This window comes from Tiliqua scincoides, chromosome 10, assembly GCF_035046505.1.
Source record: "Tiliqua scincoides isolate rTilSci1 chromosome 10, rTilSci1.hap2, whole genome shotgun sequence".
Classification (NCBI taxonomy): Eukaryota; Metazoa; Chordata; class Lepidosauria; order Squamata; family Scincidae; genus Tiliqua; species Tiliqua scincoides.
This window is the reverse complement of record NC_089830.1, coordinates 15,854,012-15,872,843: the sequence shown is the minus strand read 5'-3', so window position 1 is coordinate 15,872,843 and position 18,832 is coordinate 15,854,012. Positions and strand designations below refer to the sequence as shown.

The 18,832-nt window shown below is 48.0% G+C and overlaps 1 protein-coding gene across 3 annotated transcripts; it reads left to right on the top strand.

The window, feature by feature from the left end:
- The first annotated feature begins 455 nt into the window (after positions 1 to 455).
- Positions 456 to 18,193, top strand: RCC1 (regulator of chromosome condensation 1). Of its 3 annotated transcripts, none has more exons than XM_066638343.1 (10): positions 456 to 557; positions 5,951 to 6,017; positions 7,747 to 7,934; positions 10,223 to 10,402; positions 10,495 to 10,618; positions 11,360 to 11,482; positions 12,736 to 12,891; positions 14,760 to 14,879; positions 16,716 to 16,868; positions 17,843 to 18,193. In XM_066638343.1, the coding sequence occupies exons 2-10, from the start codon at positions 5,960 to 5,962 to the stop codon at positions 18,013 to 18,015; spliced, it is 1,275 nt and encodes a 424-aa protein (XP_066494440.1). In that variant the 5' UTR covers positions 456 to 557; positions 5,951 to 5,959; the 3' UTR covers positions 18,016 to 18,193. The 3 variants fall into 3 exon arrangements, with proteins under 3 accessions (XP_066494440.1, XP_066494439.1, XP_066494441.1); XM_066638342.1 differs by lacking the exon at positions 456 to 557 and adding an exon at positions 4,968 to 5,022; XM_066638344.1 differs by lacking the exons at positions 456 to 557; positions 11,360 to 11,482 and adding an exon at positions 4,968 to 5,022.
- The last annotated feature ends 639 nt before the right edge of the window (positions 18,194 to 18,832 follow it).

Sequence of the window (18,832 nt, the reverse complement as noted above, 5' to 3'; positions counted from 1 at the left end):
GCGACCTCCCACTGATTCAAGGCAGTGACGCCTAGTGCCAAGCACTCACTCCCTTCCCCTCCCACGGTTTAACGTGCAGCTTGGTGGGACAAGTCCTGGTAGATCAAGGCTACTAGGAGTAAGCCCCATTGACTATCATGGGACTTACTTCTGAGTAGACATGCATAGGACTGGGCTCCTAGTCCGCTGCCCCCGTTTTAGGCTGCAATCCTATGCACACTGGCCTGGGAGTAAGCCTCACTGACTACAATGGGACCTACTTCTGAGTAGTCATGCCTAGAATTGTGCTCTCAGTTCCAGCTTCGCTATTGGGAGAGGGGAGATTTGCCTCCACCCTCTTTCTTTTTCCGGAGGATCCAGTAGGCGGCGCGTGAGTGTCATTCCCCCCCCCCCAGATCCTCCTCCTCCTGCTGCTGGCCAATGGCATCTGTGCCGGGGCCCTTGGGTGCGCATGCTCCTCCAGGATCCAGGACTCCTCCAGGTAGTGGGGGGGCAGCGGCGGCGGCAGCAGCAGCCAAGACTTGCCAGGACTTGGGGGGTTGGTGAGAGTTGGAGAGGTGAGTCTACCCTTCTTGCAGCGCGGTGAGGCTGAACTGGGACTAGGGTCAAGTGTGGGGTGGCGACTGCCGGGCTCCCCAAACCTTCGCAAGGACCTGATCCCTTCGAAGTGGCCAGAAGGGCTCGGCCTGGGCTACCCACGTGGCTGCAGCAAGTCAGCCGGGCGCGCTGGCTGGGGGGAGACACAGAGATGCGAACGTTCCGTGATGGAACGTTGAGTAACAATCTTGCGGCCAATCAGGGCGCTCCGAACGCTTCCCTGGGACGAGGCTGTTCTCTCTCGCGTGGGCCCTCTTGCAAGGGGGGGAGGGAAGCCAGCGCGGGAAATTAAAATCCAGGCTGCTTCCTGGAGAGTTGCAATGGGATGGGGGAGGGCTTGTTATTCTGTGGGTTGCAACACTGTGTGGGGAGTGTGTGTGTGATCTTGGAGAGATCTTGCAAGATCTATGGGTGTTTTCTTAGAGGCTGCAGTGGCCAAAGTTGGGGGCACTTGTTTTTTTGGAGGGGGGGAGGAATCTGTTTTTTGCAACTTTGCAATCAATATTGCCACGTCTTTTGAGTACAAAACTGGACTCCATGCAAATCTCTAATGCACTGGGAATTGGGACCCCCCCCCCGGCCGGGGGGAACACACAAACCGATTTCCAGGGGGCTGCAGAAAGCTGGGTGCCCTCATCTTGCAAAGCTGGAGGCTGGAACTACTTGAAAGCTGTTCCTTCTTTGTATGAGGAGGGACCCAATATGTACAAACACCGTCAAGAAAGTTGGCATTGCCCAGTCTCCCTTTTCTCCTGAGTGTGTCTGTTCTTGTCCCTCTGAGAAACAGACAAGCTGCTCCCTCTGAGCCTCCACTCCCCAGCTGCAGTATCTAGGCCAAAATAATACAGTATTTGAAAAGTGTGATATATTAAAAACAATTTACATCACTTCCAGCCTGCTGGCACAATGACAGAACTTCTTGTTTCCTGCTTAGTGTCATCACTTTCAGCCCTAGATCTCAGGGGGGTCCCAACAGGTTGTCGTACCCAAAAAGGGGGTCTTGGTACTAAAATGTTTGGGAACCACTGCCACGTTGTATTCTAATGAGATAGAAAGAAAAATTGCTAGCTGGGAAAATAGGGAAATTGGGAGAATGTGCTGGCAATGTCAGTTTCTGAAGGTTCAGAAACCAAAGAGGATCATGGACAATAAGGTTCTGGTTACCCAATACAAACAATAAAAGAAACCTTCACCTTTAAAAAAAAAATGGATGAAATGCATTTCATGTGGTGTGCTTTATAGTGCAATCCTATGCTTGTCCCTTGGAAGTATCACACAGTAGGACTAAGGGCCCAATCCTTTCCAACTTTCCAGCACCGGTGCAGCTGCAGTGCAGCCCCGATGTAAGGGAACAAATGTCCCCATACCTTGAGGAGGCCTCTATGGCTGCCTCCCCATCCCAGGATGCAGTGCACACCCCATTGGCACAGCTGCACTGGCACTAGAAAACTGGATAAGATTTGGCTCTTAATGCTTAGTGCAGTGCTTCTGAAACATTAGCACTGGAACCCACTTTTTAGAATGAGAATCTGTCAGGACCCACCAGAAGTGATGTCATAACTAGAAGTGATGTCATCATGCAGGAAAATGTTTAACAATCCTAGACTGCAATCCTACCCACGCTTACCCAGGAATAAGTCCCATTTACTGTCATTGTTAAAAGCATATACGGAGTAGCTTGTTCAAATTACAACTCTGTAACATTTCCTCCAATGCAGTCACATGCCATGGTAGCATCAAGCATAAAGTCTAATATATTAATAATAAACTATTAAAATGAATGGGGTCCCACCTGAAATTGGCGTGTGACCCAACTAGTGGGTCCTGACCCGCAGTGTGAGAAACACTGCCCTAGTGTGTTTGAGGATGGTAGCCTTAATTATGCCAGCTAAGCAAACATTGGACAAAGGACATGATTTACTTATTTATTGGCATGTTGATGCCACTTTACTGCCTACTCGGGCCTTTAAAGCAGTTTACAGTGGGGGGAAAAAGGAACAAAAACAAAGCTTAAAAACAGTTGCATTTTTGTTATCAAAACAGCAAAGGCAAAAGCAGCATGTAATAGCAGCCAGGATAAAAGTGTTCTGACAGCCTGATAAAACGGCTGCCTTCCAGAGACCAGGCAAGCCTCAAGAAGAATAGAGTGCCACAATCTCAGCACCTCTACCCAAAATGCCCTATTGTGCGTCACTGCCGATTGAGCTTCAGCTGGCACGGGAGCATGGAGTAGATCCCCCAATAATGGTCTGAATGAGTGGGCTGGCTCATGGAACATGGGGATCTTTAGATGATTACTGCTATTTTTTAATAGTGCCATCAATATACATGGACTTTATTAAGAGCAAAAAGACTGTTCCCCAGGGAGCTTACAAATCGAGAAACTGACAGAAGAGAGGCAATGAAAGGAGGGAAGGGGAATGCAGCAAGGGAGAAAATGCGGGTGTGTTTGTAATTGATTCCTTGATACACATTTAAGGCCACAATCCTAACTAATTTTTCTGCGCTGACATAAGGACAATGCAACTCCGAGGTAATGGAACAAACATTTCCTTATATTGAGGAGGGCTCCATGACTGCCCCCCAACTGCAGGATGCAGCACATGCCCCATTGGCACAGCTATGCCAGTGCTGGAAAGTTGGCTAGAATTGCATCCTAACTGAGTTACAGGAAGGAAGGGAGGTGAAGAGGCAGCGTCAAAAGCAGGAAAGGTGGTTTTTTGGACATGATCCAAAGGTTATGAGTGGAGGGAGGGAGTGTGGAGGGAGCGTCTTCAAGGTGTTCTAGGAGACGGTTCCGAGCAGCTTATGTAGTAATGTAGCAGCTTATGTAGAAATGTAGCTTCCAAGCAGCTTATGTAGAAGTGTAGTCACCAACACTTTAAATTGTGGCTGGAAATGGGTTGAGATGGGGATACTGTTAATTAATTTGCATCAGAGTACAGAATTTGGGTGGAGGAAGCAGGGATGTGGTAGTTTGCCTGAGCAGGTGCAGCTTTGATTCAAATGCTGATATCAGTGCTGTTAACCCATTTTTGCCTGGCTCACAGGTGTACACATTTGGTCCCTGTTACATATTTGCAACACTGGGCAGAAATGGCTTAATTAATAGCGTGGCAGTCAGAACTACCTGGGCTTGATGGCCATGGTCTAGGAAGGATTTAATTTCCTAACATTTTGCACCCGACTTTAGTAGGCGTTTTCAAAGTGCTGTTAATTCTGCAGTTCGTCAAGCAAGACACCAGGCTTGGCTGACATGTCTCTGTGCCAGCCTTTCTCAAAATGTGCTGCTAGGTGCCCTGGGGTTCCCTGAGATTCCTTCAGGAGCACGCCATAAATGGCTGCCATCTATCCCCCCCCCCGGCCCCGGTTTGTTTATCCGTCCTTCTCTGCCTCCCTTGTTCATGGCTCTGCTTCCTCATTCCCCTCCTTTCCTGGTTCATCACTGTTGATGTTGTGCCATGCTGCTCAATGCATGTGCTGGCACTCTTGGGCTCCTCCAGATTCTGCATGTGCCAGTAGGGCTCCCCTACCCTACCTCCCCTACCTTCAGACTCCTTCCCCTACCTTCCCCTCCCCTACGTTCAGACTCCTTTTAGGAGTGTGAAGGGCTCCAGAGACTGAAAAATTTGAGAACTGTGGCTCTAAGCCAGTTATTCAAACATTATTCCATCCACCAGATGTGAAAAAGGGCTCATTTAAGGATTTTTGAAGGCAATGATATATGAAGCCTTGAAGTGCTTTCCTGTGTGCCATGTGTGTGTCTGTTCATGTACCAGTTTCTCTCTCACCCTCCTGCTTTTCTATGCACTGCCAAACTGCTGAGAGGATTGAACAGCTGGCCCTGGGGACAGTGATGAGCCACATGCATCATAAAGCCTCTTTTGTCACACACCAGGGGAAGTGGTGTCTGGGGGAGGCAGCTGTGAAATAATGAGAGTCCTATACTTTGGGCTTATGAAATTATTTCCATCAGGCTCTTCACAGTGAGAATCCCAAACTGGTCGCGTTAAAACTGATAAGTGGGTGGAAACCCCATATTTGCCCTTTTCACTGGTCTCAGGTCTGGATTCATAGCTGGGATATGCCGGAGTCATAGCTCTGACTCTCGAGTTGAGTTCTGAGTCATCGACCTGCAACTCGAGTCAAATAGCCAGTCGTAGCGTGTGCCTTTGCAGTTTGACTCGCGGAAAATTTCAAGTCATTTTGACTCAAGTCCCGAGTCATTTTGAGAAACAAGTCAAGTCCTTGAGCAAAAAAACCCCACAACCTTAAGCCTTCCTCTTCCCCTCAACCCACCCAGCCCCACCTCCTGAAACCACCTACCCTCCTCCTACCATGTCTGCTGTTGCCATCTGAAGGACGGCTTCTGGATCGTCGACAAAGTCTTTTGGGGCAATGTGGAAGCTATGGGGAGAAAAAAAAGTAAGCAAGCCCATGCAGACTAAAGAAAGTCAGCACTCAAGTCAAATTTGAGTCCGGGAAAAACTCATAAAAACGGGGAAAATGTCTGTTTTTGTGACTTGAGTGTGCAAGTCTCAAGTACCTATCCCTGGTTCATAGTAAAATATTGGGGAGTGTGTGTATTTCATCTGCGAGTCCTCAGATGTTCAAGTTGTGCAGGGAAGATGACTGAATTTCAATTTGTCATTTGACTGATGCTCAGCTGAATGTTTAAGGACCTAGGAAGGTCCCAATATCCTGCTGTTCACACCTGCCATCCAGATGCCTCTGAGAAGCCTGCAGACAAGGCTATAGCCCCTTTTCCGCCCCAGAAATTGCTATTAAGTGGTGTGGAGGTAGCTATCATAGCACACAGCCCCTTTCTGAATTTACATCAGCCTCCATCTGCACAGTCACCACTCCTCTCTGGTTACCTTGCTTGTGGTGCTGCAGAAAGACCAGTCTGTTTCCTTCAAGCCACCCATTCCTAATGCTTCTTAGGTCCATATGTGCCCTATTATCTTGGGGTGGGTGTGGTGGTGGTGGTGGGTTCAGCTGGTTCAAAGGCTTGTTCTTCGTTATATACAAAAGTTGCAGAACAGCAGTTTTGTTTATGCACATTTGCTGGGTTTCCTTTTTAAAGTACACTGGCTACCCAAGTTACAGGCGGCCGCGTCGGCGCTTTTGCACAGGCACGGTACATCCCGTGATGGCGTTTTCACGCAGGCGCACTAGCGCTGGGCTGGCAAGAACAGGTGCTTTGACGTCCATTGGACCAAGTCAGGAATATGACACCTGAACTGGGCCTTAAGAGTTTGGCTTCTTGTGGTTTGAATGTGCTGCTAGGATGTGCTAAACCAGTATTTTAATAGAGGGTGCCTTAAACCATGTCTCTTCTGCTCTTCCCTAGTATTATAACATGCCAAGAAAACGGGTGCTGGAAAAAGACTCTGATCCCAAAGCGAAGAGGACTAAAGGTGAGCTGTAGAACAGCACAGTCGAGCGCTCCTTGCCTTAGCCACACACTTTTCTGAGAATATTCCATTATCTCTTGGGCATTTTCATCCTTGGATGTTGTCATGTCTTGCAATTGTAATGTCAAGCTTTCGTTAATCTAAGATGCATTTGTTTCATTTTTTAAAAATCTGTTTCAGATAGTTATTAGGGAGTTTTATAATAATAATAATAATTCATTATTTATTGTATCCATTGTAGTCACCATTTCACTTCTGCAGATCCCAGTTTCTACCTGGCACAAAATTAAGGTGTCCTTTTCAGTTGTTGCTTGGATTATGATCCAAAGGGCATGGTGCCCCCCCCCCCCAGTGAACAAAGCACAAAGCAGAAAGCATGCAAAGCAATGCTTTTACAGACATCAGTTTGTTAACTCCCCCCCCCCAGCAGCCTTCCATAAGAGAGTCATAAGTTCACTTTAAGAGATCAGATGTTTGCAGTAACACAGATTTCAGTTTAAACCAGTTTCTATTGAAAGGAGAAACTCATTGTAGCCAAACCGTCAACATTTGTAAAAATTTTATATGTATATATATTTTAAAAAGCACTTGATTTTTATCCTTCCTGCTGCAAACTTATGCTACTGTCTAGAGATCTTAAAATATGTATTAGAAAGGTTGTTCCCAAACTCCTAAGCACCAAGACATACTGTTTAAAACGACACTCTATCGCAGGGCTTCTCAAACTGGGGCATCATGACGCCCCAGTCAGAGGGCCCTGGCCTCTGCCCCTTAAGGGGTGGGGGCAGGGGGGAGGTAGCCACCCCCAGGATCGCATTACTAAAGGGGCTGCAGGGACTGGCATTTACTTACCAGTCCCTGCTGCAGCCTCCTGGGGGTGTGGGGAGCCCTGCGCAAGCATCTGCAGGCCTCCCCGAGGCTTAAAATGTGGAAGTGATCATGCTCCACTTCTGGTTTTGAAGAGGCCGAGCGCGATCATTTTCACTTTTTAAGCTTCAGGGAGCCCTGAGGAGGGTTGCACAGGGCTCCCCGTACCCCAGGGTGGCTGCAGCAGGGACTGGTAAGTAAATGCAACCCCCTCAGCGACACAATCTGGGGATCCTGCCTTCCCTCTGCCCCCCGCTGTCTCCCCTACTCCCCTGCAAGAACTTACTGCAGTCCTCAAACTCCCTGGGAATTTGAGAACCACAGCTCTATCAGGGCCCACCTGGGTTTAACAAACTTTAAATAAAAGGAGATCTAGAAATTTATTTATTTATTTACAAGTAGTAATAACCAGAAAAAAAGTTCCTCAAACATTTATCTCCCAAAATTTACACATGCTTGCAAACTGCAGGAGCTGGGCTCTTTGCAGAGTAATTAGCAGCATTCTGATTTTTGAAGAGCTTGAGGGCTTGAGGCAGTTAGTGATCTGATCTTTCTATCACCCTTATGCAACCCACCAAAATCAGGTCGCGACCCACAGTTTGGGAGCCCCTGTATTAGAGGAATAGATGGTTTGTTTTGGAGGTCATTTTGTCCACCGCCCTGCTCGATTGTAGCATGCCCGAAGGTGACCGTCCAGCCTTTACTATTTTCTACAGCCCCTGCCTGGGAGAGGGCATGCTACACTCAGAGAAACAAAATGTTCCTTCTAAACTCTCCATCTTGAACTTCGAGCTTTGAGAATTCATGCCTGTGCTCTACTGTCAGTACCTGCTTTCACTGTTTCATTTCTTCTCCTCTTGTCCAGTGAGCCACTCATCACATCATACAGAGCCAGGAGTTGTCTTGACCCTTGGACAAGGTGACCTGGGGCAGTTGGGCCTTGGACCTGATGTGCTGGCAAGAAAGAGGCCTGCCTTGGTGCCACTGCCTGAAAAGATCATCCAGGCAGAAGCGGGAGGGGTTCACACGGTGTGCCTCAGTGAGACGGGCAAAGTGAGTCTGAAACACTGCGTTGCCTTTCTCTGTATCGAGCGTTTATAGCACTTGTAGACTGCCCATAGCGATTAAGATAACAGCAGCTGGGCCAGCCCACCTGTCGCGGTGGCAGGCCTGCAGGGGGTGCTGTTTCCACCACTCTTTAAGTGCCCTTGATTTGAAAAGGAGAATGAAGAAGATGCATGAGGAATGGAGAGTGATGGGCTAGACTAGGAGTGTCAAACATAAGGCCCCGGGGGCCCAATGCGGCCCACAGAAGTTTTTTATCTGGCCCTCAGGCTCAACTTCTGAGCAGTGCTGAGGTGTTACTGTTGCAAGGGCAGTCCACATGAAAATTGGGCTCTCCAATAACTTGAAATATGATCAAGGTTTGCATATTTTCTTTTCAGTCATTTGCAGCTAATGAGTTCCTAAGTGAGTAAAAGCGCTTACTTTTGGTTAGGACCTATTAAATGACATCACTTCCTGTCTAACGACATCACTTCCAGCCCTCAGCAGGCATCATGAATGATATTCGGCCCACTGTATGAAATGAGTTGGACACCCCTGGGCTAGACTGTCAGACGCTCTAGCCCAGGGGTGTCCAACTCATTTCATATAGTGGGTCGAATATATGGCGTCAATATATGGTGGCATCATGGCATCTTCAGTGGGCCAGAAATGACAACAATAAGCAGGAAGTGATGTCGTTAAGCAAGTGATGGCCAGAAAGAAGCACTTCGTTCTCACATAGAAACTCATTAGCTGCAAATGGCACAAGTTACATAGTGATCTGGTGGAGAGTCAGTTTTGGATGGTGAATCTAATCTTGGAATCAACCAGAGACTGGTCCTGAACATCTCTGAGAGGAAATGAATGTGTGTTCAGGTGTGATGGAGTTAGAACATACCAGCTAACACTCCCAACCAAGACCTTGCCCCCCCCACTCACATGCATGATTTCTTTGCAACTTCGGGGTACCCAGTGTTCATTATCGTGGGGAGAATCTCTTCCTGGGTGCATCATTTGTCTACACCAGTGATTTTCAACCAGTGTACCGTAGCACATGGGTGTTCCGCGAATGGTCCACAGGTGTGCTGTAGGAATTTGGGGGAGGGTCATTTATTAGAAGGGCCATTGGGAGACATGAGTCCCCTGCCAGCAGCACAGTGTACCTTGTCAAGTGTAAAAAAAACCGGTAGTGTGCCTTGACAAATTTAGTACATTATCATTGTGTTGTGAGATGATGTGAGATTGGAAATCGCTGGTCTACGTAGACATGTGCTGTACACGTGGTGAGCAGGCAGACGGGTGGGGCTTCAGGAGTGTGGTACCAGTGTGCTTTCACTCTCTTCCCCCCCCCCTTTGGGGAGCCGCTTCCAGGGAAGCCTGGAGGATACAGGACTCTCATTTGTGACTGGTGCTATGAGTTCAGCAGAATTACGTGACGGACCAGCTGCCATTCCAGGCTGCAAGTCGGGGGGTACCAGTTTGATTATTCTTGCACGCTTTTAAAAAAAAAATGAGCAAATCGGGTTTGTCATTGAGCCTACTGTACTCATTTTCTATTTGCAGGCTGTTTTTCATGTGGAGGGAAGAGTGATCTCCCCCCCCCCCAATGCAGTGTTTATGGCTGCACCCAATTTCACCACCACATTTTGCTGCAACCTGTGTGGCACAGAATCAGCCGGTGCTGTTAGATTCCTCCATGTTTGTGAAGACCCAGGATACCCTCATGCTCAGCTGGTAGCTGCTTCTCTGGTGTTGTTTTTTCTGCTGAGATTGGGCCACGGGGCAGCTGCTGATCTAGTACTCTCTAAATCTCTACCTCTTTACTGACCACAGAGTCCTCATTTGGCGTTGTGCTTTTGTGAGCACCCTCAGCAAAGGGGAGCAAATAATGCTCTACAGATTTAAGTTGGGTCACAGAAGTGGTGGCCCAACTGCGGGAGTGCAACTCGCATTGCGGGTGTAGATGGATTCTCTCTTCCCACTCAAGACCATACGCTCCACCCTATCTTAGCCTTCCATCTGAAATACTAGGAGCGTGTTTCCCTGGGGTTCCTCTTTAAGAACATAAGAACAGCCCCACTGGATCAGGCCATAGGCCCATCTAGTCCAGCTTCCTGTATCTCACAGTGGCCCACCAGATGCCCCAGGGAGCACACCAGATAACAAGAGACCTCATCCTGGTGCCCTCCCCTGCATCTGGCCTTCTGACATAGCCCATTTCTAAAATCAGGAGGTTGCGCATACACATCATGGCTTGTACCTCTTTGATTCCATTGCCAACTTTCTCTTTCCAGATCTACACCTTTGGCTGTAATGACGAGGGTGCCTTGGGACGGGACACTTCAGAGGAGGGGTCAGATTCTGTGCCGGGCCTTGTTGACCTGAAGGAGAAGGTGGTCCAGGTGTCTGCTGGCGACAGCCACACGGCGGCATTGACAGAAGACGGTCGCGTGTTCATCTGGGGCGCTTTTCGGGTGTGTTGGCAGCCTTGCTTTCTGGGACACGCGCTTGGGTTCTTTCTGGGTACCAGCCAAGCCTTTCTCATTGTGTGTCTACCTGTGTTCAGGATGAGAATGGCGTCATTGGCTTGCTGGCTCCTCTGAAAGGCGGAGATGTGTTATTGCCAGCCAATGGGAGCTCTGTTCCTGTGGAGCTGCAACTGAATGTGCCAGTCATCAAAATTGCCTCAGGTGAGTGACAGTGAGTGTAACTGTAGTGTCTGTGGCAGAGGACGTCCAAGTGTGTAAATTATACTGCCCAGGAAAGGGCTGGGCCTCCACTTGCTAGGATCTGGAAAAGGAGGCTCAGGGCTGACCATAGCTCATAAGGCACCTTTGTATGAATTTTAAAAAGGAGTCTTTGTGCGCAGTAGAAAAAGGCATCCCTTCTTCCCTGACGTTACTCTGGCATTCTTTCTAGGTGATCAGCACCCCCTTAGATGCGGTGCTCTTGTGCAGCGCACAACCTGCACAACCATATGGGGTGGTCGTGGCGAGCCTACCGATTTAGGCACGTGGAAGCCGTGCATTGAGGAGGGGAAACATATCTCATGAAACAGTCCTGAAGCACCCTGAGATTCCTTATTTGGAGACTCAGTTGACTCAGGCTGTCTAGGCCTCAGGAGCTAATAAGGGGGTGAGGTTTCTCTTCCTGTTCTCAGTGTCATTTCCTGATGGGCGATGAAACACGTCAGTCATTTTATGGTGGTGACGTTCTTTTGTGTGGCTCTTCTTCATTCTCTCCTCTTCCCCTGTTGAAGCAGCCAAAACTATACTTAAGAACCCTAAATTATTCCCATAAAATGGCCTGTGGTCGTTTTTGCCACAGGGTGACTTGCCACACCAGACTTTGTGGGTGGACAGTGTGGGTAGGTAAGTCTCGTATGTAGCAGGTAGAGCACCTCTGCATCTCCCTCTGCCTTCCCTTCTCAGGGAGTCATCATTTAGCACTGGTGTCCACAGCAGGCAACCTTTACACCTGTGGCTGTGGAGACAATGGCCAGCTGGGGCGTGTGCCCCCTATCTTCACTGTCAGAGGAGGAAGAAGAGGCTTAGGTGAGTTGTTCAGTACCAGATCCTTTCTGCTGCTGTGGGGTGGGAAGGAGAATTCTGGGAAGAAGTAGTTCTGGGAAGAAGACCTTCTGTGTGCAACTGGCTGGGGACTGAATATACACTACTTTGGGGGGCTTTTCAATTAATGGATGAGTTCAAAATGCTGCATGCGGAGTTCTGTGTTGTGCATTGAGACGTTCAAGGACTTTCCTTCCCTCTGCTAAAGCTTCTCTGGAAAGCAGGGGCGTAGAAAGCTGCCATCTACAGGTTGGACCTTGTCATCCATGGATTTTGCATCAGTAGGTTTGACTCAATGTGGGTCCCCTGACCCACAAAGAGGCCTGACCTGTAACCTCTGAATGTGACTGGAGAGTGTTCTGAGATGTGGGAAGGTTGCATGTGGCCTCCCCACATCTCAAAACACCCTTCGGACGTGACCTGAGGATGCCTCCAGTTGAGTCTGGAAGGTACACGTCGGACTAAGAACATAAGAAGAGCCCTGCTGGATCAGGATATAGGCCCATCTAGTCCAACTTCCTGTATCTCACAGTGGGCCACCAAATACCCCAGGGAGAACACAAGACAACAAGAGACCTGCATCCTGGTGCCCTCCCTTGCATTTGGCATTCTGATATAGCCCATTTCTAAAATCAGGAGGTTGCACATACACATCATGGCTTGAAACCTGTGATGGACTTTTCCTCCAGAAATTTGTCCAATTCCCTTTTTAAAGGCATCTAGGCCACATGCCATCACCACATCTTGTAGCAAGGAGTTCCACAAGGTAATTAGACACTGGGTAAAAAAAAAAAAATTCTGCAATCAAACCCTCTGCCCTCAGTCAAGGGGTGGAGAAAAAGCATTCCCTAGTGAAAACTTGGGATTAGCATTTTGTCCTTTGTCTATTCAGTGGACAGGACGATCATGTCCACTGCTTAGCCTTCATGTGTTCCCCTCTCCGTGTTGTTTTGTGCCCTCCCCTTTAAGCCACCATGAAGTCTGCAGCCACTTTTATATCGCAAGAGAGGACTACTTTAACATAAATTCTGGAGTAGCACCCTCCTTTCTGCCTTGTAACTAAAACATCACAATGGGCTGATGTCATGAACACAGTTGGGGAAACCTGTGAACTGTGCTGCAGACCGGTCTGTGCTTTGACGGGAAGCTGTAGCTGTCCAGGGCCTATGTAGATTCCTACCACGCTTATCTATGCCTCCTCCTGTTGGCCTGATCCTTGCAATCCTCTCTCTCTCCAGAAAAGCTCCTGCTTCCACAACCTGTCAGCCTGAAACAGAGAGGTGTCAAGATCAAGGGGCAAATTCGGGACGTCTTTTGCGGCTCTTACTCGACAATTGCCATTACCGAAGAGGGCCACGTCATTGGGTTCGGCCTCTCCAATTACTACCAGTTAGGTGTGTTGCTGTCTCAGGAGCTGCTGGGATTGTGCAGCTTGTGGGATGGACTCCTCTTTGCAGATCCTGTGGTCTTGAGAGAAGTGAAAATAGGGGAGACCTCATTCATCTTTTTATGTTATAAAGGGAAGCAACTCCTACCAGTTATATTGGGGTGTCAGACTTGTTTCATAAAGCAGGCCGAATAGCATTCATGATGCATGCTGAGGGCCGGAAGTGATGTCATTAAGCAGGAAGTGACATCATTAAGCAGGTAATATTCAGAAATGAGTACTTTGTTCTCCCAAGAAACTCATGAGCTGCAAATGACAGGAGAGAAAATGTGCTCATAATTTCAAGATATGAGAGAGCCCAGTTATAATGGGGGCAGATAAATTGCTTCCGGGGGCTGTATCTGGCCCGTGAGCCTTATGTTTGACACCGCTGAGTTAGATTGTGGCCAAACTGCAGAAATCCATTCTGTTATTGATGAGATCAATTTCCTCCCCAGATTGATCTCCTTTAACCTGGTCGTAATCTGGGCATAAAGGAGCAATCCAATGACCAGAAAGGCGGTATATAAATACCAGTTATTATTTATCTCCATTGTCTTGGGAAGCAGGCTCCAAAAGGGCAGAGCCTAAGGGCAGATATGATGGCCATCTTCTAATATCTGAAGGGCGGTCATGCAGGAGAAGGGGAGGTCTTCTTCTTTGTGGCTCCAGAGGGCAGACTCCTTTTCAACCTTATGGGTTGAAACTACAGGGAAATAGATCTAGACTAGTCATGAGCAAAAACTGCTATGGGTGCAGTCCTAACCCCTTATGTCAGTGCTTTCCATCACTGGCATAGCGGTGCCAGTGGGACATGTGCTGCATCCACATTGTAGATCCACAGGCCTCCTCAAAGTAAGGGAATGTTTGTTCCCTTACCTTGGAGCTGGAAAGCACTGACATAAGGGGTTAGGTTTGTGCCCTGTTAAGAGCTGTCTGTCACTGGAACAGCCCATCTTGGACTCTTCCTCGTTGAACGTTTTCAAGCAGAGGTTGGATAGCCTCTGTCCTGGATGTTGTAGCAGGTGCCTGCACTGAGTGGGGGTAGGCCTTGATAACTTTCAGTGTCCCTTCCACTTACGTGATTCTAATGAATCTGATCTAATGAAGCTGATCAGGGCTTTGTATCAAAACATTTTATCCACTGTGTGCTTCTCTCCAACCCCCTCCTTTTTTCAGTGCCAATGATATGGAATGGAGGAAGCTGTTTTATCCCTGGTCAAACCATCTAGTTCAACACTGTCTGCATTGACTGCAGGCTGGGTGTTCAAGGTGTCGTCCAATGATGGTTTTTCCCACAGTTCCATCTAGCAATGCCAGGACAAATTAGACTTGAAACTGTGTGTAGGCAAGCCAGATGCTCAGTCCCTGAGCTTCCACCCCTTGCTTTTGAATTCTTTCTAAACTTTTCTAAGAAGCTTAACTCGGTTGGAGTTGTGTCTTGTCCACACTGTCTAATGGTTTTTTCTTGGAGTCCTACTTCTTAGGGCCCAGTCCTGCCCAACTTTCTAGCGCTGATGTAGCCGTGCTCTTCAAGGCCTCTGTGACTGCCCTTCCACTGCAGGATGCAGTTTATTGGGGCTGCATTGGTGCTAGGAAGTTGGATAGGATTGGGCCCTTGGACTGTCTTCAGCAGTTTGGCAGCTAAGAGACTGGGCTGCAAATCAAGACACTGCCACAAGGCGGCCTTTAGGAGGCCATGCTCAGCATTCATTGGCACTCTGGGAATTTCTAATGACCTACCTTATAGAATTCTTGCAAGGATTCCAGGGGAAGTGCAGTGCAAGTGTTTTTATTTATGATTAACCTGCTCGAGTTTCCTTGCCCATTTCCCAGGTTCACCAGGTATCGATACCTACTTTTCACCAAAGATTCTGACAGCATTCAAGAACTCCACTAAATCTTGGGTCGAGTTCTCTGCTGGGCAACATCACACCGTCTGCCTGGACTCAGAAGGTAAGCTGCCGTGGGCTGCTTGGCAAAATGAGTGGAACCTCAATGGCAAGTTTGCTGTGTGCATTAGCAGGTTCAGATAACCAGGCCCTGGCAAAAAAAAAAAAAAAAAGGGGGTGTCTCTGTCCATGTCTTCAAATCCAGGATCACTGTCCCTTCTCTGTAGCTGTGCAACTTGGGAAGAGAGTGTGAAGGGTGTGTAGAACACAACTCAGGACAACGTTTAAAGAAATGCTGTACCAGGAAATGCAGCATTTTGCAACCTGGGTAATTTAGAGCAAATTTGCCTTACTTCAGACACAGTCCTATCCAGCTTTCCAGCTCTGATGTAGCCATGCCAATAAGGAGTGCATCTCATCCTGCGAGGTGGGGGGGGGCAGTCACAGTAAGGTAAGATAATGTTTGATTGCTTCCCTCGGGGCTGTATTGCAGGTGCTGAGGTGCAGGAAAGTTGGATGGGATTGGACCCTGAATGGTGTGAGCTTTATAAGGCTACTTTCCGTAATGTATTCTGTTTCGATTGCATGGGTGAGGCAGGGACTTACATGGGACCCTGAAGCCCTGCTCTGAACTTCTGCAAATCTTCATGCACCTCTTGGACTCCTGAAAGCAGGCATTGTCCACGTGCTTTCAGGCATATCACTGTAGTCATAGGGGCTGGAAACTACTCCAGCAGCAGAATGATAATATAACAGTTTGGCTTGTAATTCAGGGAAAGTACCAAAAGTAGCATGAGTTGAATGACGGACCCCTTGTACTCTGACTGTTCGGGGTGAGTCATAATGGCCTCCAGGATTCTGGTGAGCCACAACTTTTTAGCACTGGAACCCACCAATCTGTTGGGGCCCACCAGAAGTGATATTAACCTGGAAGTGATGTCATGGTGACATCATGTGACATCGTCAGTATAGTGGCATCATCAGTATAGTGACATCATCAGTATAGGCTTCAAACCTGAGCCGCAGTCAGCCAATGATCCCATTATACAGATGCTTGTGTATTATTTTGCATAGCTTGGAATTCAAACATTACAGCTGGGAAGTCAAAAGCAGAAGGCAGACTTGGATCTTTCTCCAACCCCACAGCTGTCCCTCTCTCCAGCATCCCATCTTCCCACCAATTCAGGGCAAAGCACCAGGCCTCTCTCCCACCAGAAGCCCACCATTTCCAGCAGCTCTGTACCCTGTATTTTCAGCTCTGTATTTTCAATGGCGGCTGAGTTGGGTGCTACGTGACCCAACTGAAATTGACTTGAGACCCACAGTTTGAGAAACAGTGCTGTAACAGTAAGGGGTGTATGGAAACACATTGCACGTTGATGGAAAGAGAAAGTCTCCAAGCTTTGTATGTGCATGCACCGGGGAATCAGCACATCCTTGACTGGTAGGATTCCAGTCAGTCAGGATGGTGTCGGGCACAGAGAAGGCTTACTGCATTTTGGAGCACACGGAAACCAAGTCTATTATCACCAAATCCGTTATTGCAGTTCAGCGGAACTGATTTCCTCGATTTCCTTGATTTCAGTGCTCGATTTCCTCTGGGGCTACAAGTTGTTTGTGCAGCCTCTGCTCTGAGATTTGATGGAATTGGAAGAACGCATTATCACGGTTGTCATGCAATGGACCAGGCAACGCTGGTGGAGACCCCTTGTGTCTCCTGCACCCCAAGGAGGCCGGCAGCAGTCCCTGTGGGGTTGCTGGATATAGTGGTTGCCATTTTTGCACTGCTGCACTCAGTGGCACTGCTGCTGTTAGGATTAGGCTGTGAGGCCCTGTAGATTCGCTCATCTGGTATTTTCCCTAACTAATGCATTCCCTCTTCTTGTACTGTGCCTCTCAGGGACAGTGTACAGCCTGGGCAGGGCAGATTATGGCATGTTGGGACTGGGAAAGGGAGTTGAAGAGAAGAGCACACCCACTTTCATCCCTGGACTGCCAAAATCTTCATCGGTGGCTTGTGGCGAACGAGTTGGCTATGCAGTTACGGAAGATGGTGAGTCTGAGCAACAGCTGGGCTGAAGGGCACTGAATGTGCAAACTGTATTTAATGCAGCTCAGGAATACTATAAAGTAAAGCCTTCAGTGTATATATACAGGGAATATGTACCTTGAAACCTGAGTGCTGAATGAAACAGCACTATAAAAGGTGTCACTGACAATAATCCAGCACTGAATAGAGAGGTGTGCTCTGCTCAGTGGCTGCAGTAGCTGTCAATCAACCCAGGATCCAAACAGCATAAAGGAAGTGCTGCTGTTGGAGGTGTTGGCTGCTGGAAGTAGAAAGGTTGTGTAACACCATTTGAAAATGGAGTTACTAGTCCTAAGTTTCTAGTCCTCATGGATGAAATAGGATAAGACAGGATTTGTTACTGGAGAAATGCAGGGTATACATTTTAAACATAAAATTTAGATTGAACATCTATTAGATTGGGGATGGGGCTGTAGCTTGGTGTTAGAGCCCCTTAAACTGTGTATAAAAAGTCCGGCTAGGAAAGAAACCTTCACTGAGAGCCGGTATCAACAGAACTTAGGAGTACAGACCAAGTTCCCGTTGGCAGAAGCCTGCTTTATATATTCAGCTTTCATGTGCTTTGTTTTAGTGCCTGTAATCATGAGGTCTAGAAACTTGAATTGCATTCAACTTAGAAATTGCATCCAACTTATTCTCTACTGCAGGATGGGCAAATGTTCAACTTTAGGGCTCCTAGACATTTAACAATTGTGTAGGAGGGAGAATTTCAGCAGGTACAGCTTGTCATCTGTGAGATGACAAGCTGCCCCTGCTGAAATTCCCTCTTCTATACAATAGTTAAAGCTCCAGGATCCTTAATGTTGAAAATTTGCCCACCGCTGCTCTACTGTGCAGAATATGTATGGATTATGTGAAGAGCCTGGGCATTTGCAGCTCACTAGGGCACACTGCAGAGTGCGACACTCACACTATTCCCATCCTCCCATTGCTTCTAGGTTGTGCCTTTGCCTGGGGCATGGGATCTAATCTCCAACTGGCCACGGGGGACGAAGAAGATGCCTGGAGCCCTGTCCAGATGTCAGGCCAGCAACTGGAGAACCGCACCATTCTCTCCGTTACGGGTGGAGGGCAGCACACGGTGTTATTGGTCAAAGAGCGGCAGAGTTGACAAACTCTTCTGGCAGCCCCAGTGAGGAACACCTGGGGCATCACCTTCCTGAATCTTCAGAGGGCTGGGGCTTAGAAGACTTGCTTTTTAGGGTTTCCTGTGAAACTTCCAGTAATCTCTCTGGAGAGGAAAAATTGATTTGATAAAGTGTTCTCTCATATGCCAGAATTGGTTTAAATCGAAATGGGTTTGCTCTCATTACTCTCAAGCCTACAAGGGGTGGAAAGAGTCTCTCTTTTATTTTGGTTTTTTAAAGGGATGGATTTCTTCTCTATGAAAAAAATGCTCCTTTCCTGCCCTCTTCACCTTTTGGCTGGCTACTTTCCCTGCTTCCACCATCGTTTCAGAAGGGCAGCTAACATCTGCAGAACGTGTGTTTGGTTTCCTTTCCCGTCGAAACAGGAGCTCTCCACTTAGCGGCTAGACGCCATTGTGTGTTTAAAAAGCAGCCTGCATCACTCACCTTTGTTCAGGATGTTAAGCCATTTCTCTGAGTTGTCATCAGCTTCTTGGTTTGTCCCGAGTGACAGGGTAGCTGGAGTCCACCTGGCGGACTAGATCTATTTCAAGCTTTTCATAGCTTCTACCTCCACCACCGTCCTTCCCAAAAAAAGGAGGGCAGGTAGGAGTAGATTGAGACACAGAAACCATCAATGCCATTTCTCTCCCGTTTGCTTGTGGAACGATGCTTGAGAATGGCCCACGTGAGTGTGACGTGGAGTGACATCTATGTGAGGATGTAATGGGATTCTTTAACAGCTAGCAGAGAAATGGGCTCTAGAGCACTGGTTCCTAAACTGGTTGCTCACGATCCACC